This window comes from Chondrus crispus, genomic scaffold, assembly GCF_000350225.1.
Source record: "Chondrus crispus Stackhouse genomic scaffold, scaffold_142, whole genome shotgun sequence".
NCBI lineage: Eukaryota > Rhodophyta > Florideophyceae > Gigartinales > Gigartinaceae > Chondrus > Chondrus crispus.
The window spans coordinates 95,559-109,807 of NW_005179010.1; the positions used below are offsets into that span (position 1 = coordinate 95,559).

The 14,249-nt window shown below is 53.6% G+C and overlaps 4 protein-coding genes; 3 read left to right on the plus strand and 1 right to left on the minus strand.

Annotated features, from left to right (window-relative positions):
- The first annotated feature begins 3,895 nt into the window (after positions 1-3,895).
- On the plus strand, positions 3,896-5,590 carry CHC_T00002547001 (hypothetical protein). Its single transcript, XM_005713604.1, has one exon. The coding sequence runs from the start codon at positions 3,896-3,898 to the stop codon at positions 5,588-5,590; it is 1,695 nt and encodes a 564-aa protein (XP_005713661.1).
- Positions 5,591-6,799: 1,209 nt separating this feature from the next.
- Positions 6,800-8,809, plus strand: CHC_T00010340001 (DEAD (Asp-Glu-Ala-Asp) box polypeptide 3, Putative). The gene has a single exon (XM_005713605.1). The coding sequence runs from the start codon at positions 6,800-6,802 to the stop codon at positions 8,807-8,809; it is 2,010 nt and encodes a 669-aa protein (XP_005713662.1).
- Positions 8,810-9,660: 851 nt separating this feature from the next.
- CHC_T00002549001 (hypothetical protein) lies at positions 9,661-12,754 on the plus strand. XM_005713606.1 is given in 2 exon segments: positions 9,661-12,561; positions 12,562-12,754. 1 exon segment carries the CDS (start codon positions 9,661-9,663, stop codon positions 12,559-12,561), a length of 2,901 nt encoding a protein of 966 aa, XP_005713663.1. The 3' UTR covers positions 12,562-12,754.
- Positions 12,755-12,782: 28 nt separating this feature from the next.
- On the minus strand, positions 12,783-13,832 carry CHC_T00008325001 (Lysophosphatidic acid acyltransferase). Its single transcript, XM_005713607.1, has one exon. The coding sequence runs from the start codon at positions 13,830-13,832 to the stop codon at positions 12,783-12,785; it is 1,050 nt and encodes a 349-aa protein (XP_005713664.1).
- Positions 13,833-14,249: the final 417 nt, after the last annotated feature.

The window sequence follows — 14,249 nt, forward strand, 5'->3', positions numbered from 1 at the left end:
GTGCGGGGGCGACACTATGCCGTAGAGAGCGGCGAAGCGGTGGGGCTTGGAAGAGTGGCGGCACGGTAGCGCGAACGAGAGGGTTTGAAAGATGGAGCGTGACTGTTGGGGCGTGAAACGGGCGCCACGTCTCGGGCAGAGGTGCGGGAATCCATGCGCCGCTCCACCGCCCCTGTTTCGCCCCTGCGAGGCGCCTTAGGCACACTAGTACAGTACGTGCCGCAGCTACAGTACCCTCGGGTACCTACCGTTGGTACAGCACGAAGCGAAACCGCGCCCCGTCACGCTCCGGCGGTTATCGAGCAGTTATCGAGCGGTTGTCGCAGTCCCCAGCATGCCCCAGCACCCACCATCACACGCGCGCCGTTACTATGTATGCTGTAAGCGGCACGCCCAGCCGCCTGCTGAGCCCGCGCGCGCACGGCTACTCACGCTGTAAGAACCAGGACGCTTTGTGCACGCGCGGTGTGCCAACGTGCCCAACTGCTCTGTCAACAGCTCAAAAAAAATATTGTTGAGAATTGTATTTAAATCACGGTTCCTACGTATGATAAAAAGTTCATTTACAGCACAACCAGCAAGAACCCCTCGAAAGCTGGTCTGGTGACCCTCCGGTCACCAACCCGTCTTACGGCATCCGACTTGCTCATGGTGACGTCAACGTTACCCCCTCCATCACGGACACCGCCAGCCCGAGACAACCACGCCGAGCGAGCGTGTCCTCGGCCCCGTCGCCCTCAGTTTCGGCGAGGAACCTCCCTGCGCCGCGGCTACCCCACAACCGCCGCCGCACCCTTCACTCCTTCGCCCTGCACCCGCCCAGCAACGACCTCTCGTGGGCAGGGGCGCGTCCGACAAGCGCGCCGCGAGCCGCCCCGCCGGCGCGGACACCCATCACGTACAGAAGGGGCCGTACAGGAGTGGGTTCCCGCCTGCACCGGTGCCGACGCGGCAGCTGTGCTCTCCCCCGCGCTCACCCGCGCCCCGCGTTTTCCGCCATCACCCTGCCGCACCCCGCGCCAGCCCTTCCTCGCCACCGGTGGAGCACGCACCAGTGCAATCTCCACCAGTGGGGCGCTCCGAGCGCCGCGCGCGGCGATTGGCCAGTGCCGCCACCAGTGCTCCCCGCGCCACATGTAATTTAAGGTTCACAGTACCGCAGCCTCGCTGTTGCTGTCGCACGTGTCAACGGGGCATTACAGCTTTCCTGCAGCCAGCCGGTCGCCCACATCGCACAGTAGTCTTTACAGTATGAGTTGTACGGTTCCCTCGATTTGTAAGCAATCTCCTGTTAAGCAAGGGCCGTGCCGCGTTGCGCGCAGATGATGTACCGTCGGCTTTGTAACCGCCCGCCATTTGCGCGCGCTACTCTTCGGGACGGATTCTCGCATGTGCCGGTACGATACTATCCCGCGCTGCTCTTCGTTCCGCCCAGGTCTGACGGCCCTCAGACGTAAAGTTTACTGCACTGCACTACAGTGCGTCGATAGTACCCAAGGGTACTGTACCCTTGGTACGGTATCGACTCGATACTATACAGCGTACCCGCACCACCTACTGTACTGCCCTTCCATGCACGGCGTCAGCCACGGTTCAAGGAGCTACGGCTCAAGGAGCTGGAGCCTGTTCCGCCGCTTGTCGCGCCGGAAACATGCCGGCTGCAAACCCCTCGACAACCCCCTTACTGTACATCGAACACCAGACCCCGTCCGTCCGCTTACACCCGCGCACTCTCTCTCACCGAACCACTTGTTCCCGCCCCCACGCCCTGTTGACAGGGCGTGGGGGCGTGAACAAGTAATGCAGCTGACATCAGCTGTAGGCCTCTCGGCAAGCAATGCGCCCAGGAGAGACAACCGCCTCCGGTGTGCCCCAGGTGGTACTGTACCGTCGACGCCACATGCGGCCGACATCAGCAGTGCCGCGCGTCTATAACTTGCGTCGTCACAAATATACCGCCTCTGCGAAGTTGGTACGGTACAGTACTCTGGCAGTACTCTAGTGTTTTATGACTTGAGCCATCCAGAAGCAGCGCTCTCTCACGACCAATCCAAATCAGTAACTGCGGAGCATTCCTCGCAGCGGACCAATGGCGGCCCGCGCATCCGCACCCGCCGAAAATAAATAGGGCGAAGAATCATCGCATGGCGTAACACCGTGTTAACAACCCCACGCGCCCCCAACGTCACGCCCATTCCCGCCCCTGCCAACGTGCCCACGTCGCGTCGTGTGCCACCTGCGCCCGCCCATTGGCCGCTCTCGTGCTTCTACCCTACACACCGCCACGCGCCGTGGCCCAATTCCCAAGCCCCCCCAGCTCCACTGCGACCCGTTTAGCAATGCCGAGGCCAAGGAGCCCCTCCGAACGGCTCGCTCAGGTGAACGCACCCCCCGACCGGCAACAAAACCCGTCGCCTCGTCTCTCGTGCTCTCGCAACCAAAACGAGCCCGCGCCTTGTTTCGCTTCTTGCGCGTCCCCATCGTATCGCAACTTTACCTTTACTCGCCTGACACCCGCGCCAACACTGCTCGCCTTGCACTAGCAACCTGGCGGTTTCCCTTCGCCATGCGCACCTCGTTGCTCGCCCTCGCCGCGGGGACCATCCTCGCCATCGCCATCGCCCTCTCCGTCTCCCTTGTCGCTCGCTCCTCCACGCGCGGCGCGGCCCAAGTCGTTCAGTCCCCTTCAGCCTCGCTTGCCCCCGAAGAACAACTCACATCATCCCCTCAACTAACTCCAGAAGACCCGCAACAAACTGACCTTGAACAACCCGCCGAATCTCTTCTACCACAACTTGAACAACCCACCGAATCCTCTCCACCGGAACCCCTCGCCCCGCTCCCTTCGCCCTCGTTTGTCGGCCCGCGCCCGTCCGACTCGCCGCCGCAGCCGTCCTATGAGGGCGAAATTATCGACGGCCCAGAGCTCGGGGAAGACCCCGACAACGATCTTGGCCCTCAGATTTCCACACAGCCGGACAATGCTGACGGCGAAGAGGCCGGTGCGGAATCTCCTGCCCCCACAGACGAGGACTCGTCCAACGCCGACCTAGCAGACGATGAAACCCACACGTTGGGCTACGAGCATGTCGCCCACGCTGTACCAGGCCGAGAGTATGACGTCATCGACCTTGATGGCAACGGTGAAGAGATTGTTCTTCTGGATGCCAGTCGCTCGCACTCCCACTTTTATGACCCCGGGCCGCCGCCTGTCCTGGCACAGATCGTTAGCTGGGTCTGGTTTGATCCGGAGTCTGGAGAAGAGTTGAGTCAGGCTAGTACTGCATTTCTCACCTTTCCCCTTGGCAACACGACTGTGGCGCTCAAGGTCGTTGATGACTTTGGCAACACGCATGAGGAGACCACCACCGTGTTGGTAAGAGAATCTGTCCGCGAAGGCATATTCTGCTACTACTACAACGAGGTAGCCGCCGACGGCTTCACCATAACACTGGAGAATAATGTAGTCAACGGCCTCTTGCCTGTATACGGCGAGGAACTATCCGAAATCGACTTTGATGGGGAGACAGAGTTTCCGGACCAAGTCTCGTCAGCCGCCTTTCAAGTGCGCTGCATCTTCTCCATTGACTTGCCTGCTCCTGAGTCTGCGCGTTTTTCGGTCGCACATTACGGGCCTTTCCGCATGCTACGTGATATCCCTGACGGCCATGAGATCGTCATGGAGAACTACGACTGGGATAATATCACGACCTCCACAGTCACAGAGCTCCCCGCTGGGAGACATACCCTGACAGTAATCTATCTCCGAATAGCAGAACAACCCGCGTTCTTGAAGCTCGTGGATGTCCCCGCACAGCCTTTGCATAACGTTGCTTTTCAGTTGCCGCTCATTTACGAGCTGTCGCCGCCAAACTCTACTCTCGCTGGTGGTGGGATGCTTCAGATTTCCGGATCTGGTTTCTGGAGCAGTCCCAACGTGTACTTGAACGGAGGAGAAACTGTTATAGAACCTGACCAAGACAGGTCTACGAAGGATTTGCTCGTCGTCTTCGTCCCGCCCGCTGAGCAGGCCGGCACGGTGGAAGTCACAATTGGGAATGCAGTCGGTGGGAGTAATATTCTCAACTTCACATACGCAGAGGATGCCCTTGCGCCAATCAAGTTTGAAGAGACCAGAGTGAGAGCAGCGGATAACACCTCCTTCAAATTGGAGTTGATTTCAAACATCCAGTACGGTCCGGACCACCGGTTATATCTTGCATCTCTCAATTCTTTTGTCTACTCCCTGGAAATTGACGAGGAACTGAGAGCGTCTGACATTTGTCAAAGCGAGAGTTTTGGTTATCTCCGAACAGTCATCGGACTGGCTTTCAATCCTGCAGACCCTGAGATCATTCTATACGCGTCGTCCTCGATATTCTACTGGGGCGCCAGCGACCTTGAAGGAGACATGCTGTGGGCGAACGGACAGGTATCAAAGTTGAGACCAAATTTTAATGGTAACTGCTTGGGGATTGATGGTGCACCTATCATCACTGGTCTACCCGTTTCCAATCATGACCACGGGGTGAACAATCTGGTATTTGATGATGACGGGTTGCTTCATTTCCAAGTTGGGGCTGCGACAAATGCAGGAAAACCCGACGAGACCATTGGAGGCATAGACGAGAGCCCTCTCAGCGCGGCCAGTCTCGTTGCAGACATTTACAGCCCTGGTTTCAATGGTACGATCGTGTACGACTCTAATGACCCAGGTACCGCGAATCAAATCGCCGGCGATGTCACAGTATATGCACCAGGATGGAGAAATTCCTTCGACCTGATCCTTCACTCCAACGGCATGATCTATGCGACGGACAACGGGGCCAACGCGGAATTTGGTAACCGATCGACAAGCTGCACGGAAAGCGACCTGATATCGCCGTATCATAGTGACGATCGGTTAGGCATTGTGACAGAAGGCAAGTATGCAGGGCACGCGAATCGAAATCGTGGTCGCAATGACCCGAAGCAGTGTATATGGAAAAACCCTTTCGAACCGGCAACCGAAGACTTCATGCCGCCGATTGCCACGCTCGAGTCTTCCACAGATGGGCTCATCGAGTACACAGCAGACTTGTTCGACGGTCAGCTGAAGAGCAATATCTTGGCGTCAAAATTCAGCACAAATGACCCCAACAACAACGGACGCGTGTATCGGGTGCAGCTTGATGAAAAGGGACAGCTTGAAGATGACATCGAATCGCTATGGGAGGGAAGCGGACTGTCAATAGAGATGACTCCATGGGGAGATATTCTCATGCCACGTCTGTACGAAGCTGAAATTATGGCTCTGAAGCCCGATTACGTGGCCAAGAAGGACGGACGTTTGATCTCGGTGTCTCCGTTCCGAGGCCCCGTGGGCGGTAGGAATGAAGTGCTCGTCGCAGTGGACGGTCTCGGGAAGCAAGGCATAGCGTTGTTTGATGGCAAGCCGTGCACAGATGTGCGGGAACAGACGGAGAGGTCTTTCAAGTGTGACGCGCCGGCAGGCGAACCTGGCAAGAGCGTTCAAGTTGCAATTCAGATTAGGAATGGGCCATTAATGAAAAGCACGGGGGGACACGACTACAGGTATATGAGGATATGAACGGCTTCGACACGAAAGAAATCCTCTCAGACGGGATTCGGCAACTGTTTGCCGACAATGGTTTGGCGACAAGAGCATGGACAGTAGATGGAATGGCGGCTATTTTCGGAACGCTACCTATTCTTCTCTTTCTCCAGCTCGTTAGAATACGGAGCGCTGCAATAGAATCCCACACAGGTTATTACAAGTGTACAATATATATTGTCGATAATGTACATACATAATAAAGTTAAAAAGAAAGAATTGCAAGTCCAATACGTCACGTATTGGACCTGCAATTCTTTCTTTTCAGAACTTCTGAGCAGTTCAGTGCCGTATTTTTCCCTGATTTTCCGAGAATCTTTGAAACCAAAAGACGCAGATCATGCACATCTGCATTGCTGGCGCCTGTGTCGACGGATATATACTTACATTGGCATTATTGTCAATACTCTGTAACGGTGTAAGTACAGCTTTGGATGGTTCGAGAATAAGTCGTGTACAAGTTGTACACGTGCAAACCGTATGGTATTGCGAAGTGGAAGCGAACAGCATACAAGGTCCAGCCAATAAACGCACGACAAATACTAAGAATTGTGCACCAAACGTTGTCCACGCCATCCAACCAGAGCGCGAGAGAGGCGCAACCCACTTTGTCAGGGTCGCTTCCAGCCAGACGTTGCCGGCGGCGCGGCACTCCAAATCCGCCATCCTGTCAAAACGCCGCTAGCCTAAAGGCTGTAGCCAGCCCGTGCTCGCAGCGGCCTTCCCACTGGTGCCTTCGCAGTGTGCCGTAAGGTTGCGGGAGCTGTATTTTTTTTTTGCTTATTTCTCTTCATAATTTCCACTCGAATTCGAAAAGAATGGCGCGAAAACCCGAACCAAGGGTTAAACCAAAGTAACACTATAGTTCTTCCTAAAATATCTATAATTAACGAAAATAATGACTAGGGTCTAGTTCCTCCCTAGATCACAACCAACCGCCGTTCCACAACGGAGTAGGCCCTTTTCACACCCCCTCTAGACGCCTCCAGCGTGACCGAAAGCCATTCGCCGCCGTGCGCGCCATACGGCCAGCAGTCTCCGCTCCAAATCTGACTACAAGTAACACATCCCGAACGGCGGCGCCTCAACCAACTTACTCGCCCTATTCTTTTCATTATCATTGTTTCGTAGCGTAACGAAAACACCATCTCCCTGTTTTTTTCCTCACAGTTTCCCCGCATAACCATGGCTGCAAATGGAGTTGAAGACGTCACCGCCGCTGCCGCAAAGCTAGCTATCGACGGAGACGCAAAGCATCCCGCCCCGGGCGGGGCGCACGCCCCGCCCGCTGGCAACGGCCCACGCTCGGGTTCTCGCTATGTACCCCCACATCTTCGCAGCAAGATGCTGCAGTCTGCGGACAGCGATCCTGGCGATTCCGCACCCCCGGTATCCCGTCCCGTTCCTAACCACTCTAACTTTCAAAATCGCTTCGGCGGTCCGCCCCCAGGCCAGTTTCGAGGCGGCTCCGGCGGGCGTGGATGGTCTGACTCGGGCCCAGGGTCTAGGCAGAGAACTTGGGATGATAAAGGCCCAGCGAGTGGCAACACCAAAAGCCGCTGGAGTAATGACGACTCCCCGTTCGGCAATCAGGATGACGTCGACGATAAGGATATCTTCAATGGCATGAATACTGGTATTAACTTTGACAAGTACAATGATATCCCCGTCGAGATGTCGGGCAACAATTGCGTTGTAGCTATCGCTGACTTCCCGACTTCGGGTTTGCATGTCAGGCTATTGAAGAATATTAAGCTCGCAAAGTACACCACCCCGACTCCAGTCCAGAAAAACGCCATCCCGATCATTGCAGCTGGTCGCGACCTCATGGCCTGTGCCCAGACTGGTTCAGGGAAGACCGCTGCTTTCCTCGTCCCCACGATCGACCGAATGCTCGCCATGGGAGCCCCTCCGCAACCTCCGGCGAACCAGCGCAGTTCTCGCCGTCGCATTGTCTATCCGACTGGTTTAGTCCTCGCACCCACTCGCGAACTGGCAAGCCAAATCTACGAGGAGGCCCAAAAGTTCTGCCACCAGAGTGGTATTCTTGCTCGTGTTGTGTACGGTGGTGCGGACGTTCGCGACCAATTGCGTCAGCTCGATCGTGGATGCGACCTTATCGTCGCCACCCCTGGCCGACTTGTCGATATGGTCGAAAGAGGTCGCATTTCTCTCGAATGTATTCGCTTCCTCATTCTGGATGAAGCTGATCGCATGCTTGACATGGGTTTCGAACCCCAGATTCGTCAAATTGTCGACGACTTTTATCTCCCGGCCAAGGGCGAGCGACAGACCCTCATGTTCTCAGCCACATTCCCTAAAGAGATTCAGCAACTTGCGTCAGACTTCCTTGAGGATTATATTTTCCTCGCTGTTGGTCGTGTTGGTTCCACGACTGACTTTATTCAGCAGAAGGTGGAGTACTGCGACGAATCATCGAAGCGTGACATGGTTCTCAATCTTCTCAATACCATCCCAGGACTTACGCTCGTATTTGTCGAGACCAAGCGCGGTGCTGATTCTCTTGAAGACTTCCTCATTCGCCAGCAGTATCCTGCCACGTCTATTCACGGAGATCGTTCGCAGACTGAGCGCGAGGATGCGCTGCGTTCCTTCCGCTCTGGTAGAACTCCCATTATGGTTGCTACTGATGTTGCCGCTCGCGGTCTCGATATTCCCAACGTGACACATGTTATCAACTTCGATTTACCTAGTGATATTGATGACTACGTGCACCGCATCGGTCGAACTGGGCGAGCTGGAAACTCTGGACTTGCCACCGCTCTGATCAATGATAAGAACAGGAACATTGTGCGTGACCTTGTGGAACTACTAGGTGAGGCAGGACAGGATGTCCCACCCTTCCTGACAGAAATGTCGAGGTTCGTCTCCAGCTCAGGTGGACGTCGTCGCAACGGTGGCAACAAGTTTGGTGGGCGTGATTACCGTAAGGAGGGCGGAGGTGGCGGTGGGCGCAGTGGAGGTGGGCGATCTGGAGGTGGCGGAGGTGGGTACGGAGGCGGCGGGTACGGAGGTGGTGGCGGAGGGTATGGAGGTGGTGGATATGGTGGTGGTGGGTACGGTGGAGGTGGGTATGGTGGTGGTGGCGGTGGTAGTGGTGGTAGTGGTTCATATGGTGGTAGTGGTTCGTATGGTGGTGGTGGTTATGGAAATCGAGGCGGAAGTGGCTGGTAAGCCGACCCCGTCTTGTCTGGGAAGACATTGGTCTCCGTCCTATGTTGGGGAAGGACGGCACGAATGTCGTGTATGTGGTGTATATCATAGTTGGGTTCGATGTTGATGGAATGTTTTCAATGGTGGCGGAAGTAATTTGGAATTTTGCTTGCGCCTTGAACTGCTAAGCATGCATGCACAAGAGCAGACAAACAACACGAAGATGATGAAATGAGGTGAGATTGCGCATTGGAAGGACGAAAACGTTCATTACACTTGCACGAGTGCGCTACAGAAGGCTCACCTCCAAGCATGTCATGGTCTTCGTTCTGATAGATACATTAGTGGAATCCCCGTAACAGAATCATTTTGTGTGTTGAATCTGGGATGCGCTCGCTCTGCGGCGATAGCAGTTTATTCCAGGCGTACTAACTTTCTCTTTTAGTGAAGTACATATCTGGCAACACGTAAATATTATTCTACCTTTGTTGCACACACTCTTTGCTTTCCCTACGGTATTAAGGCAGCGCTGGGACCTAGCCTCACCGGCAAGGTTTCGCAAAAGCTTTTCCGTCGCGCATCATCGTTAACGGTGGAAGTGCAAAAAGTACTGACTTGGATCAAGGCGGCCCGGGGGGGGGGTACATATATTGTAAACGCTTTACTTTCGTCCTTTTTTTCTGTAATTCGGCCTTCAGAATTCAACTGAATAATAAGTTTGAGAGACTGTCGAGATCACCAATGTACACTTATTAAGGCCCAGTAGAAGCAGCCAGTACTGGCTCACCACGCCTTCGTGGGACATTTTCGACTGCACGAACGTCAACGGGGAAGTGATATCCTCCACGCGCCCTTTTTTTCCAATTGTACCAATGAACACCGTCGTCCGCAATGCTGCCTTTGTAGCTGCCAGCCTTACCCGTCCGCTTCCTATCCGAAGTACTCACGTTCTTCGTCGTTGGCGCCCAGCATCGTCTTTTGTTCCCACCCGTTCCTTCGCTTCACGCTCAATTCGTTCACGCATCATGCCTTTTGAGCAAGCCGCAGCCCCGGTCGCCAGCGCTGCTGGAGGTGCCAATACCGCCACAACCGCAATAGCACCGCCTTCCAACGAGCCGAAAGAAAAGTTTCTCAAGGATTACACCCCACCAAAGTTCTTGGTCTCTGACACGCACCTCAACTTTGAGCTTGACGATGACGGTCTAAATACCATCATCAAGGGCAAGCTATCCGTCGTTCCGAAATGCGATGTCGGCACACCCTTCATTCTCGATGGGTCTGGTCTGCAACTTCTTGACGGAAGCGTGAAAGTTGATGGACGTGTTCTGGATCCTTCCGAATACGTATACAATACCGCCGCCAAAACGCTCACTATTGCCTCCGTGCCGTCAGGTCCGTTTACGTTTGAGAGCGAAGTATCCGTGAAGCCAGCGAAGAATACCGCACTTGATGGCTTGTACATGTCCACTGGCGACTACTGCACGCAGTGCGAGGCCGAGGCTTTTAGGAAGATCACCTTCTTCCCAGACAGGCCTGATGTTATGAGCAAGTTCACAGTCAGAATTTCAGCAGACAAGGTTAAGTACCCTGTGCTTCTGAGCAATGGCAACTGCATCTCTAGTGGTACTGAAACCGGCGATCCCTCTAGGCATTGGGTTGAATATGTTGATCCCTTCTCGAAGCCATGCTACTTGTTCGCGCTTGTCGCTGGTGACCTTTCGCATCTGGAAGATGAGTTTACTACCATGGGTGGTAGGAAAGTTACTCTTCGCGTGTATGTCAAGGGTGCTGGTGAGGTAGCGAAATGCCACCACGCCATGCGAAGCTTGCAGAAGGCCATGAAGTGGGACGAAGACACCTACGGACTGGAGTACAACTACGATATCTTCAATATTGTCGCTGTGCCGACGTTCGTATTCGGTGCCATGGAGAACACATCCCTCAATATCTTCAACTCGAAATACGTGCTTGTCAGTCCAGAGACAGCCACTGATAGTGACTTCAACGGCGTTGAGGGTGTTGTGGCACATGAATATTTCCACAACTACTCTGGGAATAGGGTGACTGTGAGCTCCTGGTTCCAGCTTTCGCTGAAAGAGGGGCTAACAGTGTTCAGAGACCAGAGCTTCTCAGCTGACATGAACTCTGCAACGGTCAAGCGTATTCAAGACGTGACTAGCTTAAGGATCGCCCAGTTTGCAGAGGACGCCGGACCGATGGCTCACCCAATCCGCCCAGAGTCGTATATCACCTGTAACTCCTTTTATACTGCAACAGTGTACAACAAAGGCGCAGAGGTCATTCGAATGCTGAAAACATTGGTTGGTCCAGAAGGTTTTAGGAAGGGTACAGATATTTACTTTTCACGAAACGACGGCAAGGCTGTTACATGCGAAGACTGGGTGCAGGCCATCCAAGATGCAAACCCAGAGATTGACCTCGGGGTGTTCAGGAGGTGGTATTCGCAAGCTGGTACCCCAATCATCACGGTCGATGCGAAATACGACGAAACTACTTCCAGAATGACTCTATCATGCGACCAAGCGATCCCCCCGACCAAAAAACAGCCGACGACACAAGCTGCTTTGATCCCCATGAAGATGGGATTGATCGGCCCCGATGGCAATGCTGTTCCTGTTGATATGGGAGATGGGAAGGCTCCAGAAGAGTCCAAGGTCTTGATACTTCAGGAGGCCCACACGGACTTCGTCCTTCACAATGTTCCAAAGGGCACTGTCCCTTCCTTGCTGCGCGAATTCAGCGCCCCTGTCAAGATCGAGCGTAAAGGAGGCGTTTCAGCAGATGAGCTTGCGTTCATCATGGGTAACGATACGGATGAATTCAGTCGATGGGATGCAGGCCAGACTCTCTCCCTAAAATTTATCCTGGATTGTGTGAAGTCTGAAGGTGACTTTAGTGATGTGCCGCAAACTATGATCGACGCCTTCAGGAAAACGCTACTCAACAAAAATATCGATGCCGCGTTGCGCGCTCAGGTGTTCAGGATACCGCCTGAGTCTTACATCACGGAGCAAATGGAACTTGCGGACCCCGTCCGTATTCGAGCAGCCAGGGAACACGTGATCAATCAGGTCGCGTCTGGTCTCGAACTGGACTTCAGGAAGATTCTTGACGAGGGTCTCGCAGAGACTGGTGAATACAAGTTGGACCCGGCCTCCCAAGGAACCCGCGCATTGAAAAACATTGCATTAATGTACCTCGGGGCACTCGAAAAGAAGGACATCCACGAACTTTGCCTTAAGATCGTTCGTGACGGATCAAATATGACAGATGTTCTGGCAGCGCTAGGTGTTCTATCCAACGCCAAGTGCGAAGAAAGGACTGTAGCACTTTCAGAGTTTTATGAAAAATGGCAATCGTACGGCCTGGTAGTAGACAAATGGTTGAGCATTCAGGCAACCTCTACCCGTGAAGATGTTCTGGGCATTGTTAAGGGGCTGACCGCGCACAAGTGTTACAGCGAGACAGTTCCGAATTCTGTGTATGCGTTGATTGGAGGGTACGGAAGAATGAACTTGCATATCCCCTCCGATGGTAGCGGATATAAGTTCCTTACGGACCAAGTTATTCATCTGAACAGCATCAACCCTCAGGTTGCGGCTCGTATGGCGAGATGCTTCACGCGCTGGCGCAAATACGACAAGACACGACAGAATCAGATGGAAGCGGAATTGAGAAGGGTTAAGGCTACTGAAGGGTTGTCTGAGGATGTCTTCGAAGTTGTGAATAACTGTCTTGATCAAGCGGAGTAAGCAAGAAATGGCTGCGGGCAAATTATTGATCGATCTGTGCCAACTGGAGAAGCGTTGAGTTCCGCAGAGCTGCAGCTCGACGTCTGACCAAAGAAACTGGTGGGGGCCTTGCCGGAATTCTGCTGACTCCCGCCGAATGTCCTTTAATAAATCTGTGCTTGAGAAGGGGAGGCTGTTCTACATTAGTTGACAACCATACGTGCATCGACATCTATTGGTGCTTACCGCACAGCAGAAACTAGTCGGAGGGCGCAGTACAAAAAGAAAAGGAATAAGCCATAGGTAATTACTTGGCACCGAACCCAGTACATCCAGGTCATTCGATTCCACCTCATTGGCCTTCCGTCAAAATGGCCTTTCTCCCTGAAACCGCGGAGAAAATCATCTTTTTGCTCGTATAACTTATAGACCCACCTCTTCAGCTCCTCTTCGTCTTGCGGTATTTGATCAAGAGGGATACGTCGTTGATGTACATGAATTATTCGCTCTGCAAGTGAAGGCGTGAAATACATTTGCGGAAACGTCGGGTCCATATGCTTTTTGTCGGACTCTTGGTATCCAATGGTGACATCATAAACCGCCTTAGCACTTCCTCGCAATGCGTGTACGGTGGCAATAAACCCTTTTGTCCGTGGTTGAAGAACATGATCTAGAGTCTTGAGGTCTCGTTTCTTCGCAAAATCTTGAGCGGCCCTAAGTTTAGCACGAGTGAAACGAGTGCCCTCCAAATAATTAATGAGCCAATACGGGGCTCGTTCGCGACGGGGGTCCGTCAGGCTTGAAAAGACTTTTGTCATGCGTTGTGCGGCGCTGTCGGATTCCCTCTTGATGAAGATGACGACATCGAGAATCCAGCCGGCAAAACCGTAAATAGGAAAGACAAGCAAGGATCGCTTGGCAAGGAACTTGACATCGCCATGCATTCTGACTTGACGTGCCAGTGAGTATAGGACAATGGTATCTGCCCATGAGCGATGGTTGCATACCAACAATGCGGACTCATTCGGGCAGAAGCTATCGCCCGTCATGACGAGGGTGATCCCGCCAAAGTGCTCCAGATGCCCCATGAAGACGGAAAACCATGTGCGCAAGACGGACGAGCAGAAGCCGACGAGTGCGCGATGGCTAACCTTGAGAGTACGGCTAGTAATGACAGTAAGAGCAACAACGATATCGACGAGAAAGGCGGTGACGCAAGAGATCCAGACGGAGAAAGAGAGGGAATACAACAAACCGATGGCGAGTGTCAACGGTGGGGTGAGCCGTGTCATGGTGGGAAGGGTACGCGTGGCTGCGACATCCAACGTAATGAGAGTGCCGCGCGCGAGTGAGAACGCCAGAGGCTGACTGGAACACACGAGTTTGATTTAGGGTGAAGGCGATGATGCGGAAATGATGGATCACGTGCGTGGCCAGATAGCGGCGATGATGCATAAGAGTGTCTGGTGGGAGAGTAGAGGGAGAAAATGAACGTCGCTTGAATGAGCATAGTATTGATGCTGTACACTCAAAATTTGGGAAAATTGGAAAGTGTCTGAGGTTACAAGCCGCTCGGGATTCCAGCTTACAGTCGCGCAAGAAACAGAAAGCGCCCCTCTCTGAGAAGACCTCAGAGGCAAACCTTGGTCCATTTTTAAAACTTTCTCGGCGAATCGAGCAAACAGTTTCAAAATGTTCTGCTTTAATTA

Bases quoted from the DNA above. Each gene is read 5' to 3' on its own strand.
- CHC_T00002547001 (XM_005713604.1), top strand. From the start codon at position 3,896: ATGCTTCAGATTTCCGGATCTGGTTTCTGGAGCAGTCCCAACGTGTAC.
- CHC_T00010340001 (XM_005713605.1), top strand. From the start codon at position 6,800: ATGGCTGCAAATGGAGTTGAAGACGTCACCGCCGCTGCCGCAAAGCTA.
- CHC_T00002549001 (XM_005713606.1), top strand. From the start codon at position 9,661: ATGAACACCGTCGTCCGCAATGCTGCCTTTGTAGCTGCCAGCCTTACC.
- CHC_T00008325001 (XM_005713607.1), bottom strand. From the start codon at position 13,832: ATGACACGGCTCACCCCACCGTTGACACTCGCCATCGGTTTGTTGTAT.